At 67.6% G+C, this 26,439-nt stretch overlaps 1 protein-coding gene and 1 gene segment (V, D, J or C); one reads left to right on the top strand and one right to left on the bottom strand.

Annotated features, from left to right (window-relative positions):
* Positions 1-371: 371 nt before the first annotated feature.
* DAD1 (defender against cell death 1) lies at positions 372-4,402 on the top strand. Its single transcript, XM_075911954.1, has 3 exons — positions 372-804; positions 3,135-3,278; positions 4,250-4,402. The coding sequence occupies exons 1-2, from the start codon at positions 573-575 to the stop codon at positions 3,263-3,265; spliced, it is 363 nt and encodes a 120-aa protein (XP_075768069.1). The 5' UTR covers positions 372-572; the 3' UTR covers positions 3,266-3,278; positions 4,250-4,402.
* Positions 4,403-16,139: 11,737 nt separating this feature from the next.
* LOC106731801 (T cell receptor alpha chain MC.7.G5-like) overlaps positions 16,140-26,439 on the bottom strand; it is a 41,952-nt gene continuing 31,652 nt past the window's right edge. Inside the window, 4 exon segments of the C gene segment in view lie at positions 16,140-19,139; positions 19,636-19,743; positions 19,924-19,968; positions 21,830-22,099. Coding sequence covers positions 19,637-19,743; positions 19,924-19,968; positions 21,830-22,099 — 422 coding nt within the window.

Below are 26,439 nucleotides of genomic sequence, written 5' to 3' on the forward strand. Positions count from 1 at the left end.
TGTGAGGGAGGTCGGGGTTTTTGGGGGGCACGTGGGCTGTGGGGGGGTCAGGGGGTGAGTGGGGGGCACGTGGGCTGTGTGGGGGTCAGGGGGTGAGTGGGGGGCACGTGGGCTGTGGGGGGGGTCAGGGGGTGAGTGGGGGGCACGTGGGCTGTGAGGGGGTGAGTGGGGGGCACGTGGGCTGTGGGGGGGGCAGGGGGTTTTGGGGGGGCACGTGGGCTGTGAGGGGGGTCAGGGGGTTTTTGGGGGGCACGTGGGCTGTGGGGATGTGATTGGGGCACGTGGGCTGTGAGGGGGGTCACGCATGCGCACTGGAGGCGCTGGCGCTGTGGTCGCACTGCGCATGGCAATCAGAAGGCGCGTGCCGGGGACACGTCACAAGCCTCAGCCCTACGCATGCGTGTTCTCATCGAAGGCGGACGTTACCAAGGCGCCTACGCAACCGTGGGGCGGCGCAGGGAGGGGTCACGTTCCCTGCGCCTGCGCGGTAGGGCATCGCGCCGTCTGCGCCTGCGCGCGCGGAGCGACCCGGAAGCGGTAGCGCGGCGGCGTTAGGCCAGCTCAGCGGGAGCATGTCGGGCGCGGCGGGGCCGGGCGGCGGGTCGGTGAGCTCCGTGGTGCGGCGCTTCCTGGCCGAGTACGGCAGCGGCACCGGCAGCCGCCTCAAGGTGCTGGACGCGTATCTGCTCTACGTGCTGCTGAGCGGCGCGCTGCAGTTCGGCTACTGCCTGGGCGTGGGCACGTTCCCCTTCAACTCCTTCCTCAGCGGCTTCATCGCCGCCGTGGGCAGCTTCGTGCTGGCGGGTGAGTGCCCCGCCCCCTGGCAACGGGCCCCGCCCCCTGGCAACCGCCCCGCCCCCTGGCAACCGCCCCTAGCAACCGCCCCGCCCCCTGGCAACCAGCGTTCCACGGGCACGTTCCCCTTCAACTCCTTCCTCAGCGGCTTCATCGCCGCCGTGGGCAGCTTCGTGCTGGCGGGTGAGTGCCCCGCCCCCTGGCAACCGCCCCGCCCCTGGCAACCGCCCCTAGCAACCGCCCCGCCCCCTGGCAACCAGCGTTCCACGGGCACGTTCCCCTTCAACTCCTTCCTCAGCGGCTTCATCGCCGCCGTGGGCAGCTTCGTGCTGGCGGGTGAGTGCCCCGCCCCCTGGCAACGGGCCCCGCCCCCTGGCAACGGGCCCTAGCAACCGCCCCGCCCCCTGGCAACCGCCCCGCCCCCCGGCAACCGCCCCTGGCAACCGCCCCGCCCCCTGGCAACCAGCGTTCCACGGGCACGTTCCCCTTCAACTCCTTCCTCAGCGGCTTCATCGCCGCCGTGGGCAGCTTCGTGCTGGCGGGTGAGTGCCCCGCCCCCGGCAACCGCCCCGCCCCCTGGCAACCGCCCCTAGCAACCGCCCCGCCCCCTGGCAACCGCCCCTAGCAACCGCCCCGCCCCCTGGCAACCGCCCCTGGCAACCGCCCCGCCCCCTGGCAACCAGCGTTCCACGGGCACGTTCCCCTTCAACTCCTTCCTCAGCGGCTTCATCGCCGCCGTGGGCAGCTTCGTGCTGGCGGGTGAGTGCCCCGCCCCCTGGCAACGGGCCCCGCCCCCTGGCAACGGGCCCTAGCAACCGCCCCGCCCCCTGGCAACCGCCCCGCCCCCCGGCAACCGCCCCTGGCAACCGCCCCGCCCCCTGGCAACCAGCGTTCCACGGGCACGTTCCCCTTCAACTCCTTCCTCAGCGGCTTCATCGCCGCCGTGGGCAGCTTCGTGCTGGCGGGTGAGTGCCCCGCCCCCTGGCAACGGGCCCCGCCCCCTGGCAACGGGCCCTAGCAACCGCCCCGCCCCCTGGCAACCGCCCCGCCCCCCGGCAACCGCCCCTAGCAACCGCCCCGCCCCCTGGCAACCAGCGTTCCACGGGCACGTTCCCCTTCAACTCCTTCCTCAGCGGCTTCATCGCCGCCGTGGGCAGCTTCGTGCTGGCGGGTGAGTGCCCCGCCCCCGGCAACCGCCCCGCCCCCTGGCAACCGCCCCTGGCAACCGCCCCGCCCCCTGGCAACCGCCCCGCCCCCTGGCAACCGCCCCTGGCAACCGCCCCGCCCCCGGCAACCGCCCCGCCCCCTGGCAACCGCCCCTGGCAACCGCCCCGCCCCCGGCAACCGCCCCGCCCCCTGGCAACCAGCGTTCCACGGGCACGTTCCCCTTCAACTCCTTCCTCAGCGGCTTCATCGCCGCCGTGGGCAGCTTCGTGCTGGCGGGTGAGTGCCCCGCCCCCCGGCAACGGGCCCCGCCCCCTGGCAACCGCCCCGCCCCCCGGCAACCGCCCCGCCCCCCGGCAACCAGCGTTCCACGGGCACGTTCCCCTTCAACTCCTTCCTCAGCGGCTTCATCGCCGCCGTGGGCAGCTTCGTGCTGGCGGGTGAGTGCCCCGCCCCCTGGCAACGGGCCCCGCCCCCTGGCAACCGCCCCTAGCAACCGCCCCGCCCCCTGGCAACCAGCGTTCCACGGGCACGTTCCCCTTCAACTCCTTCCTCAGCGGCTTCATCGCCGCCGTGGGCAGCTTCGTGCTGGCGGGTGAGTGCCCCGCCCCCTGGCAACGGGCCCCGCCCCCTGGCAACGGGCCCCGCCCCCCGGCAACCGCCCTGCCCCTGGCAACCGCCCCGCCCCCTGGCAACAACCACCCCGCCTCTCGGCCCCGCCCCCTGGCAACGGGCCCCGCCTCCCGGCATCCTCTGGCAACAGCATCCCACAGTCACCTGCCCCGTGTCACGGCAACGGTGCCCAGAGTCGCCCCCCTGGCCCCGCGGGGTCCCTGCCCTGTGTGGGGCGGCTTCCTCCCCGGGGCTCGCGCTGCCCCCCGGGTCAGCCCCCCGGGGCGTGGGGTGTGAGCCCTGCCCCCCGCCACAGGGGCATGGGCGCGCTGAGCCCTGCAGAGCTACGCTTCCGGGGAGCGGGGGCTGGAGAACCCCCCATGGCAGCCCCGCCCCTCCTGCCCGCCTGGGTCCCTTCCTCGCCAGTTCCCCGAAGCCCTGCCTCAGAGCTGGGGGCTGAGCCCCGAGGGCCCAGAGCCCGCCTCCTTCCCATGGGGCTCGGGCACCAGAGCAGCTCCCGGCTGTCCCGCAGCGGCTTCCTCATCAGTCGGCTCCCCCCCCAGTGTGCCTGAGGATCCAGATCAACCCGCAGAACAAGGGCGAGTTCCAGGGCATCTCGCCGGAGCGGGCCTTCGCCGACTTCCTCTTCGCCAGCACCATCCTGCACCTCGTCGTCATCAACTTCGTGGGCTGAGCCGGGGCCTGCGGTACGGGGCGGGGCTGGTGGGGAGCGGGGCCTGGCGGAGGAGGGCCGGGGTCCAGCGGGGCTGGGGGAGGAGTGGGCTGAGCCGGGGCCTGCGGGGTGGGGCGGGGCTGGTGGGGAGCGGGGCCTGGCGGAGGAGGGCCGGGGTCCAGCTTGGCTGCAGGGGGGGAGTGGGCTGAGCCGGGGCCTGCAGTACGGGGCGGGGCTGGTGGGGAGTGGGGCCTGGCGGAGGAGGGCCGGGGTCCAGTGTGGCTGGGGGAGGAGTGGGCTGAGCCGGAGGCCTGCAGTACGGGGCGGGGCTGGTGGGGAGTGGGGCCTGGCGGAGAAGGGCCGGGGTCCGGAGGGGCTGGAGGGGAGTGGGCTGAGCCGGGGCCTGCGGGGCGGGGCGGGGCTGGTGGCCGCAGTGGGGCCTGGCGGAGGAGGGCCGGGGTCCGGAGGGGCTGGGGGGGAGTGGGCTGAGCCGGGGCCTGCGGGGTGGGGCGGGGCTGGTGGCCTGGCGGGGCCTGGCGGAGAAGGGCCGGGGTCCGGAGGGGCTGGGGGGGAGTGGGCTGAGCCGGGGCCTGTGGGGTGGGGCGGGGCTGGTGGCCTGGCGGGGCCTGGTGGAGAAGGGCCGGGGTCCGGAGGGGCTGGAGCAGGGGGGTCGCAGACCTGGAGAAATTCGTGGAGCACAGGTCCATGGCTGCTAGCCGGGGCGGGCAGGCCTCCGATTGCCAGGAGGGGAGGCGTCACTGGTCACTCCCCCTGGGGCACCCGGCACTGGCCACGGCTGGACCTTTGGCCCGGCCCGCAGAGGCGCTCTGACGTTGGGCACAGGGGGCTGGATTTGGGGCACCGGAGGAGGTGGGAGTGGGGCTCCGAGAGGGCCGGAAGGGGGGCGACAGGGCTCGTGGCACCGAGCTGAGAGCTGAGGGGGGCGGGGCTGGAATTTGGGGGATCCCCGCCCACATTGACTTGATGCCCTTGTGCTCCCTGCAGGTCCTGTCTACCTCTGGCGCTCTGCGGATGCCAGGCCCCGCGGGCACCGGCCCTGCCCCTCAGCGGAAGGGCTGCGGGCGCTGCACATGGATGAGGCCTCCTGAGAAGGTGCCAGCCCCTTCTCCCCACCCCCAATAAACCCTTCCTTCTGGGCTCCTGCGTCTGGCGCCTCTGTCGGGGGGCTCCCCGGGTCACAGACCCCCCCCAGGCCACGGAGACTGCCCCACCCCCGGTCACCCCTCTCCCAATAATCCCCTTCCTTCTGGGCTCCTGCGTCTGGCGCCTCTGTCGGGGGGCTCCCCGGGTCACAGACCCCCCCCAGGCCACGGAGACTCCCCCACCCCCGGTCACCCCTCTCCCAATAATCCCCTTCCTTCTGGGCTCCTGCGTCTGGCGCCTCTGTCAGGGGGCTCCCCGGGTCACAGACCCCCCCCAGGCCACGGAGACTGCCCCACCCCCGGTCACCCCCTCTCCCAATAATCCCCTTCCTTCTGGGCTTCTGCGTCTGGCGCCTCTGTCGGGGGCCTCCCAGGGTCACAGACTCCCCCAGGCCACGGAGACTGCCCCACCCCCGGTCACCCCTCTCCCAATAATCCCCTTCCTTCTGGGCTCCTGCGTCTGGCGCCTCTGTCGGGGGGCTCCCAGGGTCACAGACCCCCCCCCAGGCCACGGAGACTGCCCCACCCCCGGTCACCCCTCTCCCAATAATCCCCTTCCTTCTGGGCTCCTGCGTCTGGCGCCTCTGTCGGGGGGCTCCCAGGGTCACAGACCCCCCCCCAGGCCACGGAGACTGCCCCACCCCCGGTCACCCCTCTCCCAATAATCCCCTTCCTTCTGGGCTCCTGCGTCTGGCGCCTCTGTCGGGGGGCTCCCCGGGTCACAGACCCCCCCCAGGCCACGGAGACTGCCCCACCCCCGGTCACCCCTCTCCCAATAAACCCCTTCCTTCTGGGCTCCTGCGTCTGGCGCCTCTGTCGGGGGGCTCCCCGGGTCACAGACCCCCCCCAGGCCACGGAGACTGCCCCACCCCCGGTCACCCCTCTCCCAATAAACCCCTTCCTTCTGGGCTCCTGCGTCTGGCGCCTCTGTCAGGGGGCTCCCAGGGTCACAGCCCCCCCCCGGGCCACGGAGACTGCCCCACCCCCGGTCACCCCTCTCCCAATAATCCCCTTCCTTCTGGGCTCCTGCGTCTGGCGCCTCTGTCAGGGGGCTCCCCGGGTCACAGACCCCCCCCAGGCCACGGAGACTGCCCCACCCCCGGTCACCCCTCTCCCAATAATCCCCTTCCTTCTGGGCTCCTGCGTCTGGCGCCTCTGTCGGGGGGCTCCCCGGGTCACAGACCCCCCCCCAGGCCACGGAGACTGCCCCACCCCCGGTCACCCCTCTCCCAATAATCCCCTTCCTTCTGGGCTCCTGCGTCTGGCGCCTCTGTCAGGGGGCTCCCCGGGTCACAGACCCCCCCCAGGCCACGGAGACTGCCCCACCCCCGGTCACCCCCTCTCCCAATAATCCCCTTCCTTCTGGGCTCCTGCGTCTGGCGCCTCTGTCGGGGGGCTCCCAGGGTCACAGACCCCCCCCCCCGGGCCACGGAGACTGCCCCACCCCCGGTCACCCCTCTCCCAATAAACCCTTCCTTCTGGGCTCCTGCGTCTGGCGCCTCTGTCGGGGGCCTCCCAGGGTCACAGACCCCCCCCCCCCCAGGCCACGGAGAGTGCCCCACACCCGGTGACCCCGGTCACCTCTCCCCCAATAATCCCCTTTGTTCTGGGCTTCTGTGTTGGGGGGCGCTCCCTGGGTCACAGACCTCCCCCCCTCCAGGCCAGGGAGAGTGCCCCACCCCCACCCACCAGCTGCCATGTCTCTGCGTGACCCAGTTTCGGGGGGAACAGGTTGCCGTAGAGACCCAGTGTCCCGCTTCCTGTGCCTTATCGCATGGAAACCATCGCCCCACTTCCTGTCCCGTATGCCCCCCTCCCACTTCCTGTCCCGTATGCCCCCCTCCCACTTCCTGTCCTGTATGCCCCCTTCCCACTTCCTGTCCCGTATCGCATGGAAACCATCGCTGTGCGGCTGCCTCCAAAGCAGCTGTGGCAGGGTTGGGTTGTGGTCGTGTTTTGGGGGGTGGGAGGGGGGAGGGGGTTTCTATTTTGGGACTTTCCAGGCAAGTGCCCCCCCACCCCACCTGGTTATGTGCCTCTCCCCCCGGCCCCTGTGTCTCCAGAGCGGCTGCAGGGGTGGGCGCTGTGCCCCATCCTGCACCCCCATGCCCCCCACACCAGCAGCTGTAACTCAGAGCCCCCTGCTGTCCCGTGGGGTCAGAGCTCTGAGCCCCCCCAGCCCCGGCTCCCGGTGCCTGGGCACACCCAGCCCTGCTGCTCTGGGGCGGGCAATGGGTCCTTCTCGCCTGGTGTCTCCCCACCCCCCGGGTGCCCAGTAAGTGGAACCGGGGGGTCCCTGTGGGCGAGGTACCTGCCCGGGCGGCCGGCCAGTGTTCCCTCGCATGCTGACGCCCGTGTGCGGAGTGCGAGGTGTGAGGTGCGCCCACACGGACACGGGGCGCCACGTCCCAACACGGGCGCTGCGGTGCGGGCGGGGCCGAGGGTTTGGAGTGTGGGAAGGGGCGTGGGGCCAGGGATGAGGGCGCTAGGGTGGGGTTTGGGGGGTCCAGGCTGGGGCGCAGGGGTTGGGAGTGCGGGAGCGGGTGGGGTGTGGAAGGGAGCTAGGGCGGTGGAGGGGGCTTGGGGCTGGTTCAAGGGCGTTGGGGTGCTGGGGGCTTTCCTGGGGCACCTCCCGTGAGGGGGAAGGGCGGGGGGACCGCTTCCGGGCGCTCGGGGGGGTGATGTGGCTCCCGCTGTGAGGGGGGTGGGGCAGGAACGACCGTGCCCAGGTCTGCCTGCGCCCCCCTCCCCCCCAGCGAGGGCTGGTCCGGAGCCCTCGGCTCCCCCTTTAGCTGTCGCCCCTGGGGCCGGAGGGGCGCACGGGTAGAGGAGCCTGGGCGCCATCCCGGGCAGAGCTGAGGGGCGGCCCCAGGCCCAGCCATCGGCTGTGGGGCACACGGCTCCCTGCTCTGCGGTGGCCACTCCACGGGGGGGGCACGTCTCCGCGCTGGGTCCTCAACCCCCAAACACACGGGGGGGGCCATGGCTCCGTGCTGGGGCCAGAACCCCCAAACACACGGGGGGGGCCATGGCTCCGTGCTGGGGCCAGAACCCCCAAACACACGGGGGGGGCCATGGCTCCGTGCTGGGGTCAGAACCCCCAAACACACGGGGGGGGCCATGGCTCCGTGCTGGGGTCAGAACCCCCAAACACACGGGGGGGGCCATGGCTCTGTGCTGGGGCCAGAACCCCCAACACACGGGGGGGGCCATGGCTCCGTGCTGGGGTCAGAACCCCCAAACACACGGGGGGGGCCATGGCTCTGTGCTGGGGCCAGAACCCCCAACACACGGGGGGGGCCATGGCTCCGTGCTGGGGCCAGAACCCCCAAACACACGGGGGGGGCCATGGCTCCGTGCTGGGGCCAGAACCCCCAAACACACGGGGGGGGCCATGGCTCCGTGCTGGGGTCAGAACCCCCAAACACACGGGGGGGGCCATGGCTCTGTGCTGGGGCCAGAACCCCCAACACACGGGGGGGGCCATGGCTCTGTGCTGGGGCCAGAACCCCCAAACACACGGGGGGGGGCATGGCTCCGTGCTGGGGCCAGAACCCCCAAACACACGGGGGGGGCCATGGCTCCGTGCTGGGGCCAGAACCCCCAAACACACGGGGGGGGCCATGGCTCCGTGCTGGGGTCAGAACCCCCAAACACACGGGGGGCCATGGCTCTGTGCTGGGGCCAGAACCCCCAACACACGGGGGGGCCATGGCTCTGTGCTGGGGCCAGAACCCCCAAACACACGGGGGGGGCCATGGCTCCGTGCTGGGGTCAGAACCCCCAAACACACGGGGGGCCATGGCTCTGTGCTGGGGCCAGAACCCCCAACACACGGGGGGGCCATGGCTCTGTGCTGGGGCCAGAACCCCCAAACACACGGGGGGAGCACGTCTCCGCACTGAGGCCTGTCCTGGGGAGCGCCAGCAGCTGCAGTGTCCAGCAGAGACGGGTGCCCAGCCCAGCGGGGGGGGGGGGGGGGGGAGGGGGGTGCCTCCTACCCCCGGGCGGGAGATTGTCGGCACAAGCGCAGCGTTTTCTGTTCTGGATTCTCCCAAGCGATTGGGGGGGGGGGGCTCCCTGCGTCCGTCGGCCGCCCCGGGGGAGGGTGGGGGGGGCTCCCCCGCGTCCGTCGGCCGCCCCGGGGGGGGTGGGGGGGAGTGCTCCCCGCGTCCGTCGGCCGCCCCGGGCCAGCCAACTGCAGCTGCCCCGGTGCGCTTCCTGCCTCCCACGTCTTTTCCTCGCAGGAGGAATTCCCGCTGCGCCCCGTTCCCCAGCAGCCCCTGCCGCACTTTCTCCTGGGGGTCCCTGTGCGGCCATTGCCATGCAGACGGAGATGTAGCCAGTGTTCCTCTGGCAGGGAGTTCCGCAGGTTGGCGGTGCGTGGAGTGAGGGAAGGCTTCCTTCTGTTTGGGGGAAACCAGCTGCCTGATAATTCCACTGGGGCCCCTGGATCTTCGACTCAGACCCGTGAGAAGCGAGGGGGAATCGGGCTCCTCCGGCGCTTTCTCCAGCCAGGGCTGTATGCCCCTGGGCTCCGGAGCAGGACCCGCCCGCCGGGAGGGCTGGGCGAGAGCTTTCGACGCTGCTTGGGGGGCGCCTTGCCCACAGTCCAGACGTGGTCCCCCCGGTTCTGTGTACCCCCGGCTGGGCGCCTGCTCTCTTACCCCCATGGGCGTCGCTTTTCTAAGCTGCGCTCCTGCTCTGTGGGATGTCCCCTCACGCGCCCGCGGCCCCCACCCCTGCCGGCTCTGGGGGCCTGGCTTCGCCCTGAATGAGGGGAGCTGTTAGGGGAGGGGGCAAGGCTGTCTCCCCGGGGTGGGGCGCTGTGCGTTAGGATCCCAGCCTTTCCTAAGAGCTCCTCCCCGATCGCCCCCCTTGCCCCCGCTTTACAGCCCCCTGTGGGGCAGACTGGCCCGGGCTCCCCGCGCACTGCTCCTGCGTAGCCGGGTGTCCCCCCCCGGCCTGGCCGCTGCTCCAGGGTGGGGGACACGGGCTGGCTGAGGAGGGCCAGGCCTGTGATGAGGGGTGAGCGCCGCCTGCCGGGTTGCACACCCGCACTGGGGCGTTGGATTTCAAAGGCGACACCCCCCCCCTGGCGGGGACAGGCCCTCACTGCTGCTCCCGAACCGAGGAGAAGCCGTGCCGCACTAACGAGGAACAGGAGGGGTGAGCTCTGGGCCGGACCCGCTTCCTCAGATCGTCTCCTGGAAGGATTGGCAGGGCCAAGTAGACCCAGGGGAAAAGGGAACCAGGGTTAAACTAACCGGCTTTAGAACAAGGTGGGCGAGGGCGGGAGGGACCAGCTGGGCTAATGCGGGTGCGAAGGGGGAAGCTGTCTGTCTGTCTGTCTGTCAGGAGTCGTGTGGCACGTAGGCCACAGGCTTTTGTCGCAAGTTCTGTGGCCAGATCCTGTCGACAGAGCGTCTGGACGACATCCCGTTGTGCGCACAAAGCAAGCCGCTCCGTCGACACACAGTGCGGACGCAAAGGACAGTGCGGACGCAACAACGCGCCCAAAGGCGGCGTTCCTCGCAGAGCGCGGTGCACGGCCGTCCGCAAGACCGCCGGCGTCTGTCACCGTTGTGTCGCCAGAACTCGGTGGCAGGGACAGGTTTGGCGACAGGACCCTGTAGTCTAGACACCCCATAGACTAGCGGCATCACTGGAGCAGACGCTGCCGTGGCCATTGACAAAGTGGGTCTCGGCCCATGACAGCGTCTGCGCCCCGACATCTGGGAGGTGCCACAGGCCCCTTGGCGCGTTCGCAGACCCAGCCCACCCCGGCTGCCCCGACGCTCGTCTTTGGAAGGGGGAAGGGAATCGGCATCTTCGTGAAGGCCCGGCCCTAGAGCGTGAGGGCAGGGTGGGCCGTCCCGTGCTCTGCTGCTCCAGGTAGGCGCAGGGAGGAAGGTCGTTCCGACTCGGGCCAGGTGGGCGGGATGCAAACAGGCAGGGTTCCCTTGGGAACACTCGGATTTGTGGCCGTGAATCCTTTGGCGAAGTGTCGGAGCCGGCGGCTGTCCATACACAGCTGCTCCGGTTACCCCAGCCTGCTAGCTACACCCCTGGGGGACTCACTTTCGCTTTCTTTCTGCACTGCTTCCCTCCGCGGCCTGGGCCTGTGCGACAGGCGGGGGGAGAGACAGTCGTACACGGGGGTGTATCTCCAGGGGGCCCCACTCGCTGTGCACACGGGGGGTGTATCTCCGGGGGGCCCCACTCGCTGTGCACACGGGGGGTGTATCTCCAGGGGGCCCCACTCGCTGTGCACACGGGGGGTGTATCTCCAGGGGGGCCCACTCGCTGTACACACGGGGGTGTATCTCCAGGGGGCCCCACTCGCTGTGCACACGGGGGGTGTATCTCCAGGGGGCCCCACTCGCTGTGCACGGGGGGGTGTATCTCCAGGGTGGCCCACTCGCTGTGCACACGGGGGTGTATCTCCAGGGGGGCCCACTCGCTGTGCACGGGGGGGTGTATCTCCAGGGGGGCCCACTCGCTGTGCACGGGGGGGTGTATCTCCGGGGGGCCCCACTCGCTGTGCACGGGGGGGTGTATCTCCGGGGGGCCCCACTCGCTGTGCACGGGGGGGTGTATCTCCGGGGGGCCCCACTCGCTGTGCACGGGGGGGTGTATCTCCAGGGGGCCCCACTCGCTGTGCACACGGGGGGTGTATCTCCAGGGGGGCCCACTCGCTGTGCACACGGGGGGTGTATCTCCGGGGGGCCCCACTCGCTGTGCACGGGGGGGTGTATCTCCAGGGGGCCCCACTCGCTGTACACACGGGGGTGTATCTCCGGGGGGCCCCACTCGCTGTGCACGGGGGGGTGTATCTCCAGGGGGCCCCACTCGCTGTGCACACGGGGGGGTGTATCTCTGGGGGGCCCCACTCGCTGTACACACGGGGGGTGTATCTCCGGGGGGCCCCACTCGCTGTACACACGGGGGTGTATCTCCGGGGGGCCCCACTCGCTGTGCACGGGGGGGTGTATCTCCAGGGGGCCCCACTCGCTGTGCACGGGGGGGTGTATCTCCAGGGGGCCCCACTCGCTGTACACACGGGGGGTGTATCTCCGGGGGGCCCCACTCGCTGTGCACACGGGGGGTGTATCTCCGGGGGGCCCCACTCGCTGTGCACGGGGGGGTGTATCTCCAGGGGGGCCCACTCGCTGTGCACGGGGGGGTGTATAGCAAGGGGTGAGGTTACGTGCTCCCATGGGCACCTGCCCTGTATAAAGGGGGGTTGTGCTGGGGAGTGAAATCTCCAGGGGCCCTGCCCGGTATAAAGGGAAGTGGGGGTGGTTATATCGAGGGGCCCTGCCCTGTATCGGGGGGGCTGAACTGGTTGTGGGGGTTACCCAGGGGCCCTGCCCTGTATCCAGGGGGCTGGGCTGGTTGGGGGGTAACCCAGGAGCCCTGCCCTGTATTGGGGGGCTGGGCTGGTTGTGGGGGTTACCCAGGGGCCCTGCCCTGTATTGGGGGGTTGGGCTGGTTGTGGGGGTTACCCAGAGGCCTGGCCCTGTATCGGGGGGTTGGGCTGGTTGGGGGGGTTACCCAGGGGCCTGGTCCTGTATCCAGGGGGCTGGGCTGGTTGGGGGGGTTACCCAGGGGCCTGGTCCTGTATCGGGGGCTGGGCTGGTTGGGGGGGTTACTCAGGGGCCTGGCCCTGTATCGGGGGCTGGGCTGGTTGGGGGGGTTACCCAGAGGCCTGGCCCTGTATCGGGGGGTTGGGCTGGTTGGGGGGTTACTCAGGGGCCTGGCCCTGTATCGGGGGGTTGGGCTGGTTGTGGGGGTTACCCAGAGGCCTGGCTCTGTATTGGGGGGTTGGGCTGGTTGGGGGGGTTACCCAGGGGCCCTGCCCTGTATCGGGGGGTTGGGCTGGTTGGGGGGGGTTACCCAGAGGCTTGGCCCTGTATCGGGGGGTTGGGCTGGTTGGGGGGGTTACTCAGGGGCCTGGCCCTGTATCGGGGGGTTGGGCTGGTTGGGGGGGGTTACCCAGGGGCCCTGCCCTGTATCGGGGGGCTGGGCTGGTTGGGGGGGTTACCCAGAGGCCCTGCCCTGTATCGGGGGGCTGGGCTGGTTGTGGGGGTTACCCAGGGGCCCTGCCCTGTATCGGGGGGTTGGGCTGGTTGGGGGGGGTTACCCAGAGGCTTGGCCCTGTATCGGGGGGTTGGGCTGGTTGGGGGGGTTACTCAGGGGCCTGGCCCTGTATCGGGGGGTTGGGCTGGTTGGGGGGGGTTACCCAGGGGCCCTGCCCTGTATCGGGGGGCTGGGCTGGTTGGGGGGGTTACCCAGAGGCCCTGCCCTGTATCGGGGGGCTGGGCTGGTTGTGGGGGTTACCCAGGGGCCCTGCCCTGTATCGGGGGGTTGGGCTGGTTGGGGGGGGTTACCCAGAGGCTTGGCCCTGTATCGGGGGGTTGGGCTGGTTGGGGGGGTTACTCAGGGGCCTGGCCCTGTATCGGGGGGTTGGGCTGGTTGGGGGGGGTTACCCAGGGGCCCTGCCCTGTATCGGGGGGCTGGGCTGGTTGGGGGGGTTACCCAGAGGCCCTGCCCTGTATCGGGGGGCTGGGCTGGTTGTGGGGGTTACCCAGGGGCCCTGCCCTGTATCGGGGGGCTGGGCTGGTTGGGGGGGTTACCCAGGGGCCCTGCCCTGTATTGGGGTGTTGGGCTGGTTGTGGGGGTTACCCAGAGGCCTGGCCCTGTATCCAGGGGGCTGGGCTGGTAGGGGGGTAACCCAGGGGCCCTGCCCTGTATCAGGGGGTTGGGCTGGTTGTGGGGGTTACCCAGAGGCCCTGCCCTGTATCAGGGGGTTGGGCTGGTTGTGGGGGTTACCCAGAGGCCCTGCCCTGTATCGGGGGGCTGGGCTGGTTGGGGGGGTTACCCAGGGGCCCTGCCCTGTATCGGGGGGCTGGGCTGGTTGGGGGGGTTACCCAGGGGCCCTGCCCTGTATCAGGGGGCTGGGCTGGTTGGGGGTTACCCAGGGGCCTGGCCCTGTATCGGGGGGTTGGGCTGGTTGGGGGGGTTACCCAGGGGCCCTGCCCTGTATCAGGGGGTTGGGCTGGTTGTGGGGGTTACCCAGAGGCCCTGCCCTGTATCAGGGGGTTGGGCTGGTTGTGGGGGTTACCCAGGGGCCTGGCCCTGTATCAGGGGGTTGGGCTGGTTGTGGGGGTTACCCAGAGGCCCTGCCCTGTATCAGGGGGTTGGGCTGGTTGTGGGGGTTACCCAGAGGCCCTGCCCTGTATCGGGGGGCTGGGCTGGTTGGGGGGGTTACCCAGGGGCCCTGCCCTGTATCGGGGGGCTGGGCTGGTTGGGGGGGTTACCCAGGGGCCCTGCCCTGTATCGGGGGGCTGGGCTGGTTGGGGGGGTTACCCAGGGGCCCTGCCCTGTATCGGGGGGTTGGGCTGGTTGTGGGGGTTACCCAGGGGCCTGGCCCTGTATTGGGGGGCTGGGCTGGTTGGGGGGGTTACCCAGGGGCCTGGCCCTGTATCGGGGGGTTGGGCTGGTTGTGGGGGTTACCCAGAGGCCCTGCCCTGTATCGGGGGCTGGGCTGGTTGGGGGGGTTACCCAGAGGCCTGGCCCTGTATCCAGGGGACTGGGCTGGTAGGGGGGTAACCCAGGGGCCCTGCCCTGTATTGGGGGGCTGGGCTGGTTGGGGGGGGTTACCCAGGGGCCCTGCCCTGTATCGGGGGGTTGGGCTGGTTGGGGGGGTTACTCAGGGGCCTGGCCCTGTATTGGGGGGTTGGGCTGGTTGGGGGGGGTTACCCAGGGGCCCTGCCCTGTATCAGGGGGTTGGGCTGGTTGTGGGGGTTACCCAGGGGCCTGGCTCTGTATCGGGGGCTGGGCTGGTTGGGGGGCTTACCCAGGGGCCTGGCCCTGTATCGGGGGCTGGGCTGGTTGGGGGGGTACACTGTGGGGGGGGGGTCGAATGGGCCGAGGGCAGGGGTGGGGGTTGCCCGTTCGGGGTCCCGGCCTCTCTAAAGGGGGGTCGGGCAGCAGGTGACGGGCTGCGCCCCAAATGGGGCCCCTGTGGTTTTGGGGGGGCAGGGTCTCTCTGGGGCGCCCCCCCCGTGCACTATTCATAGCCTGGCTCTCCCCTCCCCCCGCTGCGGTCGGGGCGGCCTGCGTTGCGGGTAGCGTCTCCTTTGCCCCCCGCCGGCGGGCTAACGGCTGCCCCGCCACGTGGCCCCGAATCCCCCGCCACGTGCTCCCCTCCCCCCACCGCGTGGCCCTGCGCCCCCCTCGCCTGCCGCCCCCTCCCGCTTCGCGTGTCTCGCTGCTCTTTCCAGAGGAAGCGGTTTGCAGCTGTGGGGCGCGGCGGGGGCGACCCAGATTTCGGGGCGGCCGGGTTGTCATGGAAACGTTGACGTGGCCCGAACCTCGCCCCCCCCCCACCTGGGCTCTGAGTCATTTTCCACTTCCTGGCCCACTTGTTATTTCCTGTTTCCCAGCCCTGCGGCGCGGCCCGGGCCCGGCTGTTGAAATAAACAAGAAACCGAGGAAACCGCAGAGGCAGAGCGGCCCCGAGACGCCGGCTCCCGAACTTCAGGGGCTCGTGCAAACTGGGACAGGCAGGCCCGGACCAGACCGCCTGTCTAACAGGGTCCCGGGGATCTGCCCGCCTGTCTAACAGGGTCCCGGGGGTCTGCCTGCCTGTCTAACAGGGTCCCGGGGGTCTGCCTGCCTGTCAAACAGGGTTGTGGGGGTCTGCCCGCCTGTCTAACAGGGTCGTGGGGGTCTGCCCGGCTGTCTAACAGGGTCCCGGGGGTCTGCCTGCCTGTCAAACAGGGTTGTGGGGGTCTGCCCGCCTGTCTAACAGGGTCCCGGGGGTCTGCCCGCCTGTCAAACAGGGTCCCGGGGGTCTGCCCGGCTGTCTAACAGGGTCCCGGGGGTCTGCCTGCCTGTCAAACAGGGTTGTGGGGGTCTGCCCGCCTGTCTAACAGGGTCCCGGGGGTCTGCCCGCCTGTCTAACAGGGTCGTGGGGGTCTGCCCGCCTGTCAAACAGGGTCCCGGGGGTCTGCCCGCCTGTCTAACAGGGTCGTGGGGGTCTACCCGGTTGTCTAACAGGGTCGTGGGGGTCTGCCTGCCTGTCTAACAGGGTTGTGGGGGTCTGCCCGCCTGTCAAACAGGGTCCTAGGGGTCTGCCCGCCTGTCAAACAGGGTCCGGGGGTCTGCCTGCCTGTCTAACAGGGTCCGGGGGTCTGCCCGCCTGTCTAACAGGGTCCCGGGGGTCTGCCCGGCCTGTCAATCCAGGTTCCTGGGGGTCTCCCTGCCTGTCAATCCAGGTGTCCGGGGGTCTCCCGGCCTGTCAATCCAGGTTCCTGGGGGGTCTCCCTGCCTGTCAATCCAGGTTCCCGGGGGTCTCCCCGGCTGTCAATACAGGTCCCCGGGAGATCTGCCCCACCTGTCAATACAGGTTCCCGGGGGTCTCCCCGGCTGTCAATACAGGTCCCCGGGAGATCTGCCCCACCTGTCAATACAGGTTCCCGGGGGTCTCCCTGGCTGTCAATACAGGTCCCCGGGGGATCTGCCCCACCTGTCAATACAGGTTCCCAGGGGTCTCCCCGGCTGTCAATACAGGTCCCCGGGGGATCTGCCCCACCTGTCAATACAGGTTCCCAGGGGTCTCCCCGGCTGTCAGTACAGGTCCCCGGGGGATCTGCCCCACCTGTCAATCCAGGTTCCCAGGGGTCTCCCCGGCTGTCAATACAGGTTCCTGGGGGTCTCCCCGGCTGTCAATACAGGTTCCCAGGGGTCTCCCCGGCTGTGGCCAGGGTCCGGCCCGTTCCTTAGCGATCGTCTAGGGAGAGCCACCCTCTTGCTGGAGGCTGGGTTTCCCAGCGGGCTGCCTGAGAGCTGTCCTCATTTGATGGGCCGTACCGGTTTTCCCAAACCGAGCCGTCGGGGGCACTGCCGAGCGGGACGAGGCCCCGCCGTAGAAGGGTCGTTCTGCCGTCGGGCTGTTACCGGTCTCTCTGGAACTGAACGGAACGTGGTTTGGAACGTGCAACGCGGAGGAAAATGGCCGGGGGGTGTCCAAGGGAGGGGGGGGATTGAATGGGGGTGAATTTTGGTTTTGGTGAGAGCTGCGCTGGGGCGGAGACGTCGTTCAGGCTCCCCGAACAGCCCGGCTTCGGCTTCCCTCGGGGGCCTCGGCCTTCCAGCCTCAGTGACCCCAGCTGCTCGACAAGTCACCACTTCTGCCTCGCTGACTTACCCCCTTAGGGACGTGCCCCTTGGCGTCCTGCTCCATCTCCCCGCCCCGGCGCCCAGTTCGCCCGCGTCTGCCGGGTCGGGGAGCCCCGGGCTGTCGGGAATGTCCCCGCACGGGCACTGCGGATCGAGGGACAGGTCTCCACCCTCACTAGATGGAACGGCAGGGCTCTCGCGGGACACGGCTCTTCCGGGCCGGCTCAGACGCCCTGGCCTAATAGCACCGTGCCTCAGTTTCCCACTGTGGGAAGATGAAGGCCTAAAACACAAGCCCACGCAGCACAGGAGGCCCGAGGCCTGGCTAGCGATGGGCAGAACCTGGCCAACATAAAGCAAAGCCAAGCGGGCGAGGCCGGCCCGGCTCACAGGCCGTGGCGCGCGCAGGACACTCATTGGTGACAGGCCCTGGTGCAGAACAATCATTGGCACCGGGCGTAAGGGGCCATCCCCCGGCACCGCCCGCTCATTCGAGACCTGAGCACCGTGACAAGGCCGTGCAAAGCCCCGTGCAATCTGGCTGGGGGAGGGGCTGCCCCAGACGCTCGTCCCGGCCGGGTGGGGAGGGATGGGCCTTCCTGTTCCCCCACGGGGGCTGCTCTCAGGGCCTGGGGCGACCCACCCCAGGAACCTCCCCCCACTGCAGGCTGGGGGGTCACTGCCGCCAGCACCGGGAGTGCAGAAAGTGGGGGGGCCCCTGCAGTCGCCTTGCAACCCCCCCGGGCCGCTTTGGGGTCAGGGCCCCCCGGTGAGAACCCCTGGCCTTTCAGAGGGGGAAGGCGGAGGAGGGGGAGACCGACCCAGCGCCTGCGTTTGGGGGGCGCCTGCCATACGTCCTGGCTGCCAGCGCCAATGAGGGACATACCCCCCCAGCCGCCATGGTAGCCCGAGGGCAGCTGTGGGGCTTGGGCAGGGGGCAGGAAGGGTGGGCGAGGGGTCCCTGCCCCCTGCATGGGCACCTGAGCTCTGTTAAGAGCTAATTGGGCCCCCCCCCCCAGGCTGCCCTCAGGCCAGGGCCAGCGGAGGAGCTGGCGGCTGTCAGCAGGAGCGTTTTCTGAGGCGCCGGGGGAGCTGGGGGGCAGGCGGCCGGGGCAGAGCCTGCTGTGTGGTGGGGATTGGGGCCTGAGCCCCACCGGTGCCGCTCCCTAGGGCCCTGGCCCGGGACCCGGAGTCGATGGGTGGGGCTGGGCTCCCCCGCTGGGGGAGAAAAGGGGAGTCCCGGGCCCCAGAAGGGCCCCCCCCAGCCAGTGACTCGCCTGCGTTGAGCCGGGCTCGTTCAGCGGGCCCCTCGGCTGTTTGGGGCTCGCCCCGGTCGTGAGGGTGCTCGTCTCGTGGGGCTCCCCCTGTGTCCCAGGCCCCCCCAAAGCAGCGCGCCCCTTGGTTCCGTTCGCCCCGTGGAGCGGAGATGGGGGGCAGGGTGCCAGATGGGGGGAGGGGGGGTTATTCACCTCGCCGTGCCCCATGCGAGTTCCCCTGCCGTGCAGGAACCCCGCCTGTGTGCCTCAGTTTCCCTCTTAGGTCCCGACAGGGCGGGGGGCAGTTCCACGTGGACTCTGTCCCCCCACGCACTCCTGTGGCCTGAGTCCGGGTGCGGGCGTGACCCCTTTGCCTGGGCCGCGGGCGGGTCTTGGCTGTGTGGAGCAGGCTCGGGGGGCAGGCAGGGGGGCGAGGCGTTGGCCTGTCTCCTGTCCGGCTGCGGGTGTGGGGCAGGCCCCGGTGGCTCCCGCCTCGGTGTCAGGCACTTGGGACCTGGGGTCTAGACAAGGGACCCCCTCGGCCCTGGGTTCTAGCCCCGCTCCCGGGTGGGCCGGCCGCGGGGGCCGGAGCTGTCGGTGCCCCCGAGAGGGGCACGTGTCCCTGTCCCCTTCCCACCCTCTGGGCCAGCCCTGTGACGAGGGGAGACCCCCCGGCCTGCGCCAGGGAGGGGAGACGTGTGTCGCGGCCTGTTCCCGCGCGGGGGGAGCCGACGGGGGGCCCGGCTCTGCCCCCCCCGACACACAGCAACAAGCGTTCTCATGCGCAGGCCCCGTGTTTATTAGGGAGGCTCGTTATCGCCGCCTCAGAGCAACCCCGCGAGGCCGGGCCGGAAGCGAAACTCCTCCCGCAGCAGAGACCCGCACGAGCCCCCCGGCAGCGGCGCGACACGCACGGGGCAGGCTGGGGCCGAGCTCCGGGCAGGCGTGTGCCCGTGGAAACCAAACAGTCTCCAGCCGGAGCGTCGGGGCCCGAGACGAGTCCGCTCTCAGCCAGGCGGGTGGGGTGTCTGCTGGGAAGGGGGAGGCTTCCCCGGGAAAATGGGGATTGTCTGGCCAAAAGCAGGGCAAACGTCCTTTTCCATCCAAACACGAAGCGTTCGTGGAGCCGGGCGAGCGACGAGCAAGCGGCTGGCAGGACCCACCCGGGGGCAGGGCCATGGGCGAAGCGGGTGGCAGTGCGGTGGGTCGGCGGCGGGCACCGCGCGTGTCCTCTTCCTGCGGCGTGGGGGCGCGGGTCTCGGAGCGGCTCTCCCCGCGTTTCGCCGCCTGTCGGGAGAGAACAGGGCAGGGTGAGCCGGTCGCTTCGTGCCAGGCCCGCGCTGGAACGGGGAGACCGAGGCGCGAGGGGTGGGGAGCCAGGGGACTCGCCACTCTTGTCCATGTGCGGAATAAGTGTTATGTGGCCCGCGGCAGTGCGCGTGTGCACCACCCACAGAGACAACACCCGCCACTCGAGCTGGGGGCCTGTGCTCATCAGCCGGGCGGCGCTGGACTTTCCTGAGCGGCCCACGGGCACCCGGGGACCCGGCCCGGCCACCGAGCGGCGCGAGGGATCACTAGCGGCTCTGGGGTTGGGTGTGGGGCAGGCGCGTGGGGCCAGGGAAACGTGCAGGACGGTGCCTAGGTCTGGGGGGAGGGATGGACAGACGGAGAGGACGGCCGGGCCGGGAGGCGGAGAAGCAGCTGGGTTCTGCCGAGAGAAGGGGGGGGAGAGGGCAGGGCGACGGAGGAGGCTGCCCAGGCTACACTGGCCCCCACTCACCTTATCTCTTCCACTGGGAGAGGGTGAGGAGCAGGTTGATGGCCACGGTTTTCACGAAAACGATTCTCAGGCCCAGCAGGGTGAGCGACAGGAAGTTCAGGTTCTTATCTGTAAAGCAAGGGGAACACAGGGGTCACGCCGGTCACGCGCACCCCCTCCCTCTCACTCCCTCGGCCCCCTTCCCCCAGCCCCAGCCGCAGCCCTTCGCCTCGGCAATTTCATGCTGTGGAGAGTTCCGCGGGTTAAAGGCGTCCTCGTCCCAGTCCTGGCTGGGCCCTGGGTCCTCACCTGTTTCGAAGTTCTCGTCCATCTCCACGATCATGCAGGTGTCATCTGCAAAGACACGTTCCCATCAGCCATTCGTCGGAATCAGCCGGAAACGTTTAGGAACCCGCCAGCCCTGCCCGGCTCTGTGCCTGGGTCACAGCGGCTGTGCCCCGGGGCCGGCTGAGAACAGGCCCCGCTGTCCTCGGGCAGGCACAGGGCTGGGCTCCCAGGCCTCCAGGCTAGAAGGAGCCGGCAGAGGGGAGCTGGGCCCCAGCAAAGGACAGGCTGGGAGATTTCCCCCGGGCACCCCTGTATTGGACCAGCGGCTTGTGCCAGGCAGCCGGCAGAATCCAGCTCCACCTGGGGATTTCGCCCCCGCTTTGAATCTTCTCCCAGCCCCGGTTCTGGGGGTTTTCTGGGCGAGCCCCCCCCTGCGCCCTAAGCAAGCCGCCTCCCCTGTCGCTAGCTCCTCGGGGCTCTCGCTGCACGGGGCCAACTCATTTCTGTGCGTCTCCGCACCCTGGGGAAATACGGAGCTGGCCCCCAGGTCCGACCCACACGCCCGTCTGTATCTCTAAGGGCGGTGCGGGCCCTTGGCCTGCCCTAGGTCCCGGGCCTGAGAGCACCACGGCCGTTCTCTGGACCCATGGGGCCATGCACCTCCCATGGCCCGGAATGTCTATAAAACCCAGAGTGGTGTGGAGAGGGTGAACAAAGAAACTTTACTGACTTGTTCCCACAACAGAAGAACTAGAGGCCACCAAATGAAATGAATGGGCAGCAGGTTTAAAACAAACCAAAGAAAGTTCTTCACACAGCGCATAGTCAACCTGTGGAACTCCTCGCCGGAAGAGGCTGTGAAGGCTAGAACTAGAACAGAGTTTCAAGAGAAGCTGGATAATTTCATGGAGGTTAGGTCCATAAAAGGCTGTTAGCCAGGGGATAGAATTGGTGTCCTTGGCCTCTGTTTGTCAGAGGCTGGAGGAGGGATGGCAGGAGACAAATCGCTTGATCATTGTCTTCGCTCCACCCCTCTGGGGCACCTGGCGCTGGCCACTGTCGGTAGACAGGCTACTGGGCTAGACGGACCTTTGGTCTGACCCCGTACGGCCATTCTTATGTTCTAATGGGGCCTGGCTCCCCAGCGAATACTTCCAGCTCTGGCCTGTCCATAGACGGGACCAGGCTCCAGCCCCTGGCTCTGGGGGTCGTGTGCTCCGGGGGGGCCCAGGGCAGCCCTGAGGCCGGAGGGAAATGTCGTCCAGAAGCCGCAAGTCCATCGTGGTCCCAGGACCCCGCCCCGGGCTGCCGTCAGGGTGCCCCAGGGAGCGAACAGACCAGGGAATCCTCAAGCGATCCCGCCCCCATCGCCCATTCCCAGCCCTGGCTAACAGAGGCCAGGGACACCATCCTGGCTGACAGCCATCGAGGGACCCAACCTCCATGAATCTACCGAGCTCCTTTTTGAACCCTGTTCAAGTCCTGGCTTTGACCACATCCTCTGGCGAGGAGTTCCGCAGGTTGGCTGTGTGCTGCATGAAGAACAACTTCCCTTGGTTTGCTGGAAACCTGCTGCCTGTTGATTTCATTGGGTGGCCCCTCGTTCTTCTGTGGAGGGAACAAGTCCGTTTCCTTCTTCACTTTCCCCACCCCAGTCGTGATTTGACAACCGCGATCCCCTCCCCCTTCGTCTCCCCTTGTGTAAGCAGACAAGTCCCCGTCTCATTAATCTCCTCACACGACAGTCCCTGAGGATTCCCCCTCAGCGACCCCGCGGGAGCTGGCCGGCTCCTTTCGGCCGCTCCGGAAAATAGCAGCGATTGGTCTCCGGACCCGCCCTCCCCGCCGCCAAACGGCTCCGTAGCTCCCCCGTGTCGGGGGGTCCTTGGCCGCTGCCCCCGGGCGCCCACCCGCCCGCACAACTCACCTTCCTCGTCGAAGTCTGTCAACTGAAAGTTTTGGTTGTCATGGTCAGCGGTGCAGGCCAGCTCGTCCCTGGGCCCCCAGAGCACCGTCCCGTAGCTCGCTTCCCCAGAGCCCTTCATCACCACGAGGGAGGCATTGAGGGATGTGAGTTTGGCATTGTGTCTGCTCCCAACCGAGATGTTGCCGGGGAAGAAGTCTGTGACCAGGCAGGCCAACAGATTCTTGTTGTCCGACGTCAGAGGGTAGATGCTGGGTGGAGAGTTGTCGAGCTCTGTGGAAGGGAAAAGCCGGAGAGCCGGGCTCAGGCATCGTGTCACTGGAGGCCTTGTCCACATTGGCACCGTGTGGGGCCAAACCAGGGGGAGCGGCAAAGCTCGGGGTCCTGGCTTGTCGGCCCGTCGCTAGCAGCCGCCCGGCCTGTGCCTGGTCTCTGCAGCCCCCCGGGGTGCCCCGAATGTGGCTTTCCCGTAGCGAACGTGCCAGGCTGTGACGCGGCGACCCGGAGCCGTGTGTCTGGGCGGCTCGAGTCCGGCGGCGGGCAGCCGGGACGGGCGGAACGGAGGGGACGCCGGCGGGAGAGAGGGAGAGGGCGGGTACAAGGGCTGATGTCGGAGGAGTAAGGAGCAGTGGGTAGAGCGCAGAGGCTGCGTCTACACGGCGCCCTTCACTCGCGCTCCCATACCCCACATGCGCCCCGCCAGTTGTGTGTCTTGTTAGGTGTCTCGGGGCTCCCGGGGGCGCCCCAGAGCTGGGTCCCCGCCCCGCCGGTCGCCCCTTTGTGCCGAGTCGCCGGCGGGGCAGGGACCCGGGGCTGCTCCAGCCGCTGCCCGTCGCCCACGTTTTCCTGTCGCTCTGAGCGAGCAGGGCGGGCGTCTCTGCGAACGGGGCCGGGCCGAGCCAGGCCCTACGACGCGGCCGGCCAACCACCCTCATGGCCTCGCCCGTTTGGACTCTGAGCTGCCCCCGGGTGACTCGGGGATGGATGAGGGGCACTGACGGCCTTGCCCTCCGCCCAGCAACCCCCAGGACTGCCCCCGGCTGCACCGGCATCTGCTCCTCCCTTCAGTCGGTGAACCGTCCCGGTTTTGCCCCCCCCCTGGGACCTCGGGGGGCGGGGCTGCGGGAAGGATTTTCACGTCACAGATTCAGCGCTTGCGCCTCTCCTTGAGCTTCCCATTTGGCGCCTTCCGCGTGGTGGCTGGGCCTCTCGGAGGCATTCCTGCCCCAGGGGAAACTGAGGCAGAGAGCGCGCATGGCAAAGAAACAGAACCAGCACTGGGGGTGGGGTTGGTTTTTCAATGGAAACCAAACGTCTCTGAATCTTAATTGCCATCAACATTTCAGCGTCTGAAACTTGTTTTTCAAAGGGGGTGGGGTGGAGGAAACACCCACTTCCGCAGCAGCTCGGCCCCACGCCGGCTCCAAGCAGCGCCCAAAGCCCCACTCACTGAAGGCCGAACAGTTTAGAAAATCCACCTACAGAGGAAGCTTTTCACACTCACAGGCTGCGTCTACACTGGCAGGATTTTCTGCAAATGCTTTTAACGGAAACGTTTTCCGTTAAAAGCACTTTTGGAACAGAGCGTCTAGATTGGCAGGACGCGTTTCCACAAAAGCTCTTTTTGCAGAAAAGCGTCCGTGGCCAATCTCGACCCGCTTTTCCGCAAAAACGCCCCAATCGCCATTTTCGCCATCGGGGCTTCTTTGCGCAAAACAAATCTGAGCTGTCTGCACTGGCCCTTTTGTGCAAAAGGACTTTTGCCTGAACGGGAGCAGCATCGTATTTCCGCAAGAAGCACTGATTTCTTACAGTGCTTTTGCGGAAATTCAAGCGTCCATCTGGCAAGTTTTTCCGGAAAAACTGGCCAGTCTAGACACAGCCATAAAGTTCACTCATTTTCTCTTGGCTGGGATTGGCCTGCTCCAGGAGCGAGACCCCGCTGACGTTACAATTGCTGGTGGGAAAATCGGCAGCTTCACGGATCTCGGCCTTCAGACTCTGAATTAGGACATGAGCACTAGTCTGTTACGCGCTGGTTTGTCACTTTGTCCCGCACCGACCGACTCGGCTCCCCCGACGCTCTGGCTGAGTTAGGAAACTCCCGTGGGAGCAGCAGGAGTCTGTTCCAGCTCAGACACTGCCCTAGGCCTGGCGTTCCCACCCCTTACGGATCGGCCCCTCTCCGAGAGCATGCAGGGAAACGCCTTTGTGTGCAGCACAGAGGAGAGACTCCCTGGGGGTGTGATGGCGTCTCAGTCTAGCTGCATAGGTAGACTCCATAGAGATATAGAGACCAAGAGAGATAGATATTACACACACACACACACACACACACACACACACACACACACGGAATGTGCAGAGATCTATCTCACACACACACACACACACACACACACACACACACACACACAGAGTGGGATTGTGCAGAGATCTATCACACACACACACACACACACACACACACACACACAGACACACACACAGAGTGGGATTGTGCAGAGATCTATCTCACACACGCTTCGGACTCGGGCCTCTCCCAGGCTCAGGACGCTGAGCCAGGCCCCTACCGCGTACGTCAAAAAAACCTGTGTTAGACTGAATTTCCCTCCCCAGGGCCTGCCGGTTCTCTGCCACCCCGAGGTGGGGGCGGGTGTAGACGCGGGATGAACTGGCCAAGCCCTGGCACTCTGGGTCTATTTACACAAGGGTGCGACGCTAAGGAAATGGCTGGATGGATTCAGCACCTGCCAACCCTTCTTCGGCTGGTCGAGAATCCACCAAATCGCCAGCTGGCTCCTCACCCCGGAGTGCGTCTTGCACCGTCTACCGGGGAGCTACAATCACCCGGACACGCTACGCGGGACTGCCCGCTGGCCCCGGAACCGGTCTCTGCTGTCTAGTTTAGAGAGGTTGTCCAAGAACTCCCCCCCCACGGGAAGAGCGAGGGCCGACCCTCCTCTTCTAACGTAAGTCGAGGTGAGAGCGTGGTTCTGCCAGGCCCGGGGGATTGTGAAACCAACCAGAAAAGAGACTAAACCGCCCAACAAGGACAGTCCTCAGCTCAAAAAAGGTCTACGGGCATTAGAAACGCTTCAGAGAATCAGAGAATCAGAGAACACTAGGACTGGAAGGGACCTCGAGAGTCATCGAGTCCAGTCCCCTGCCCTCATGGCAGGACCCAGCACTGTCTAGACCATCCCTGATAGACATTTATCTAACCTGCTCTTACATATCTCCACAGATGGGGATTCCACAACCTCCCTGGGCAACTCATTCCAGTGTTTCACCCCCCTGACAGGCAGGAACTTTTTCCTAATGTCCAACCTAAACCTCCCCTGCTGCAGTTTAAGCCCATTGCTTCTTGTTCTATCCTCAGAGGCCAAGATGAACAAGTTTTCTCCCTCCTCCTTGTGACACCCTTTTAGATACCTGAAAACTGCTTCATGTCCCCCCTCAGTCTTCTCTTTTCCAAACTAAACAAGCCCAATTCTTTCACCCTTCCCTCACAGCTCATGTTCTCTAGACCTTTCACCATTCTCATTGCTCTTCTCTGGACCCTCTCCAATTTCTCCACATCTTTCTTGAAATGCGGTGCCCAGAACTGGACACAATTCTCCAACTGAGGCCTAACCAATGCAGAGCAGAGCGGAAGAATGACTTCTCGTGTCTTGCTCACAACACTCCTGTTCATGCAGCCCAGAATCATGTTTGCTTTCTTTGCAACAGCATCACACTGCTGACTCATAGAAGGGCAACTAAAATGCTGAAGGGTTTGGAACGGGTCCCCTATGAGGAGAGATTAAAGAGACGGGGACTTTTCAGCTTGGAAACGAGGAGACTAAGGGGGATAGGATCGAGGTCTCACACGGTGAGACCTGCCTCTACAAAATCGGAGGGCCGCTGACCCCACCCTGTCTGATTATTTTCAGGTGTTGTGACACGTGTAAGACTGTTTCCTGTGCATGGAGGGGCGTCTACGCCGCCCCGCTATTGCGAGATCATGAGCGTGACTTGGAAACAAGAGCGCGAGCATCTACCCACCTCGCCCGCCCTGGCCGCGATGAGATTGCAGCCTCTCTGTCTATCTTGGGACACACACGACGCTTCCCAGGAGATCTGAGTGCCTGAGACACCTGTCCCGCCCCTTCTGGTTCAGACGACGTCTCCGACAGCGCTACGGTTTTGCTCGACTTGATCCCAGCCCCTCCACCAAAGTAATGAACCGTCTCCTATCTGCCCCCTGCAGAATAATCCACATTGCGCATCCTTCTTACTTGGTTCCACCTTCACGTGGGTTCCACCCCCGAAGGCGAGTTTGGTTCCCGAGCCTCCTGGTTCACACAGTGAGTCTGGGTACAACCCAAAGTCCAGCTCCCTGCTTTTCTCAGCCTACTTCCTCTTAGCCACGCGGGCTCCAGCTAGGTGTATGTCTCCATAACTTCAGCAACCGATCCTACGATCTGTGTGTAATCAGTCACGCACCCACCTAAATATTACTGTGGCCAGAGCAAAGCCTCAGAGGCACGGGACCCCGCCGCGGCTGCGGCTACATGTCCACACCAAGACCCGGAGCACAGTGTGCTCGGAGCTGTACAAGCTGAACAAGA

This window comes from Pelodiscus sinensis, chromosome 30 (assembly GCF_049634645.1).
Source record: "Pelodiscus sinensis isolate JC-2024 chromosome 30, ASM4963464v1, whole genome shotgun sequence".
In the NCBI taxonomy this organism is placed as follows: Eukaryota; Metazoa; Chordata; order Testudines; family Trionychidae; genus Pelodiscus; species Pelodiscus sinensis.

Excerpts from the sequence above, each read along its gene's own strand:
- DAD1 (XM_075911954.1), top strand. The coding sequence starts at position 573 with ATGTCGGGCGCGGCGGGGCCGGGCGGCGGGTCGGTGAGCTCCGTGGTG. Across the intron at positions 805-3,134 it reads GGGCAGCTTCGTGCTGGCGG|TGTGCCTGAGGATCCAGATC; the intron begins GTGAGTGCCCCG and ends CTCCCCCCCCAG.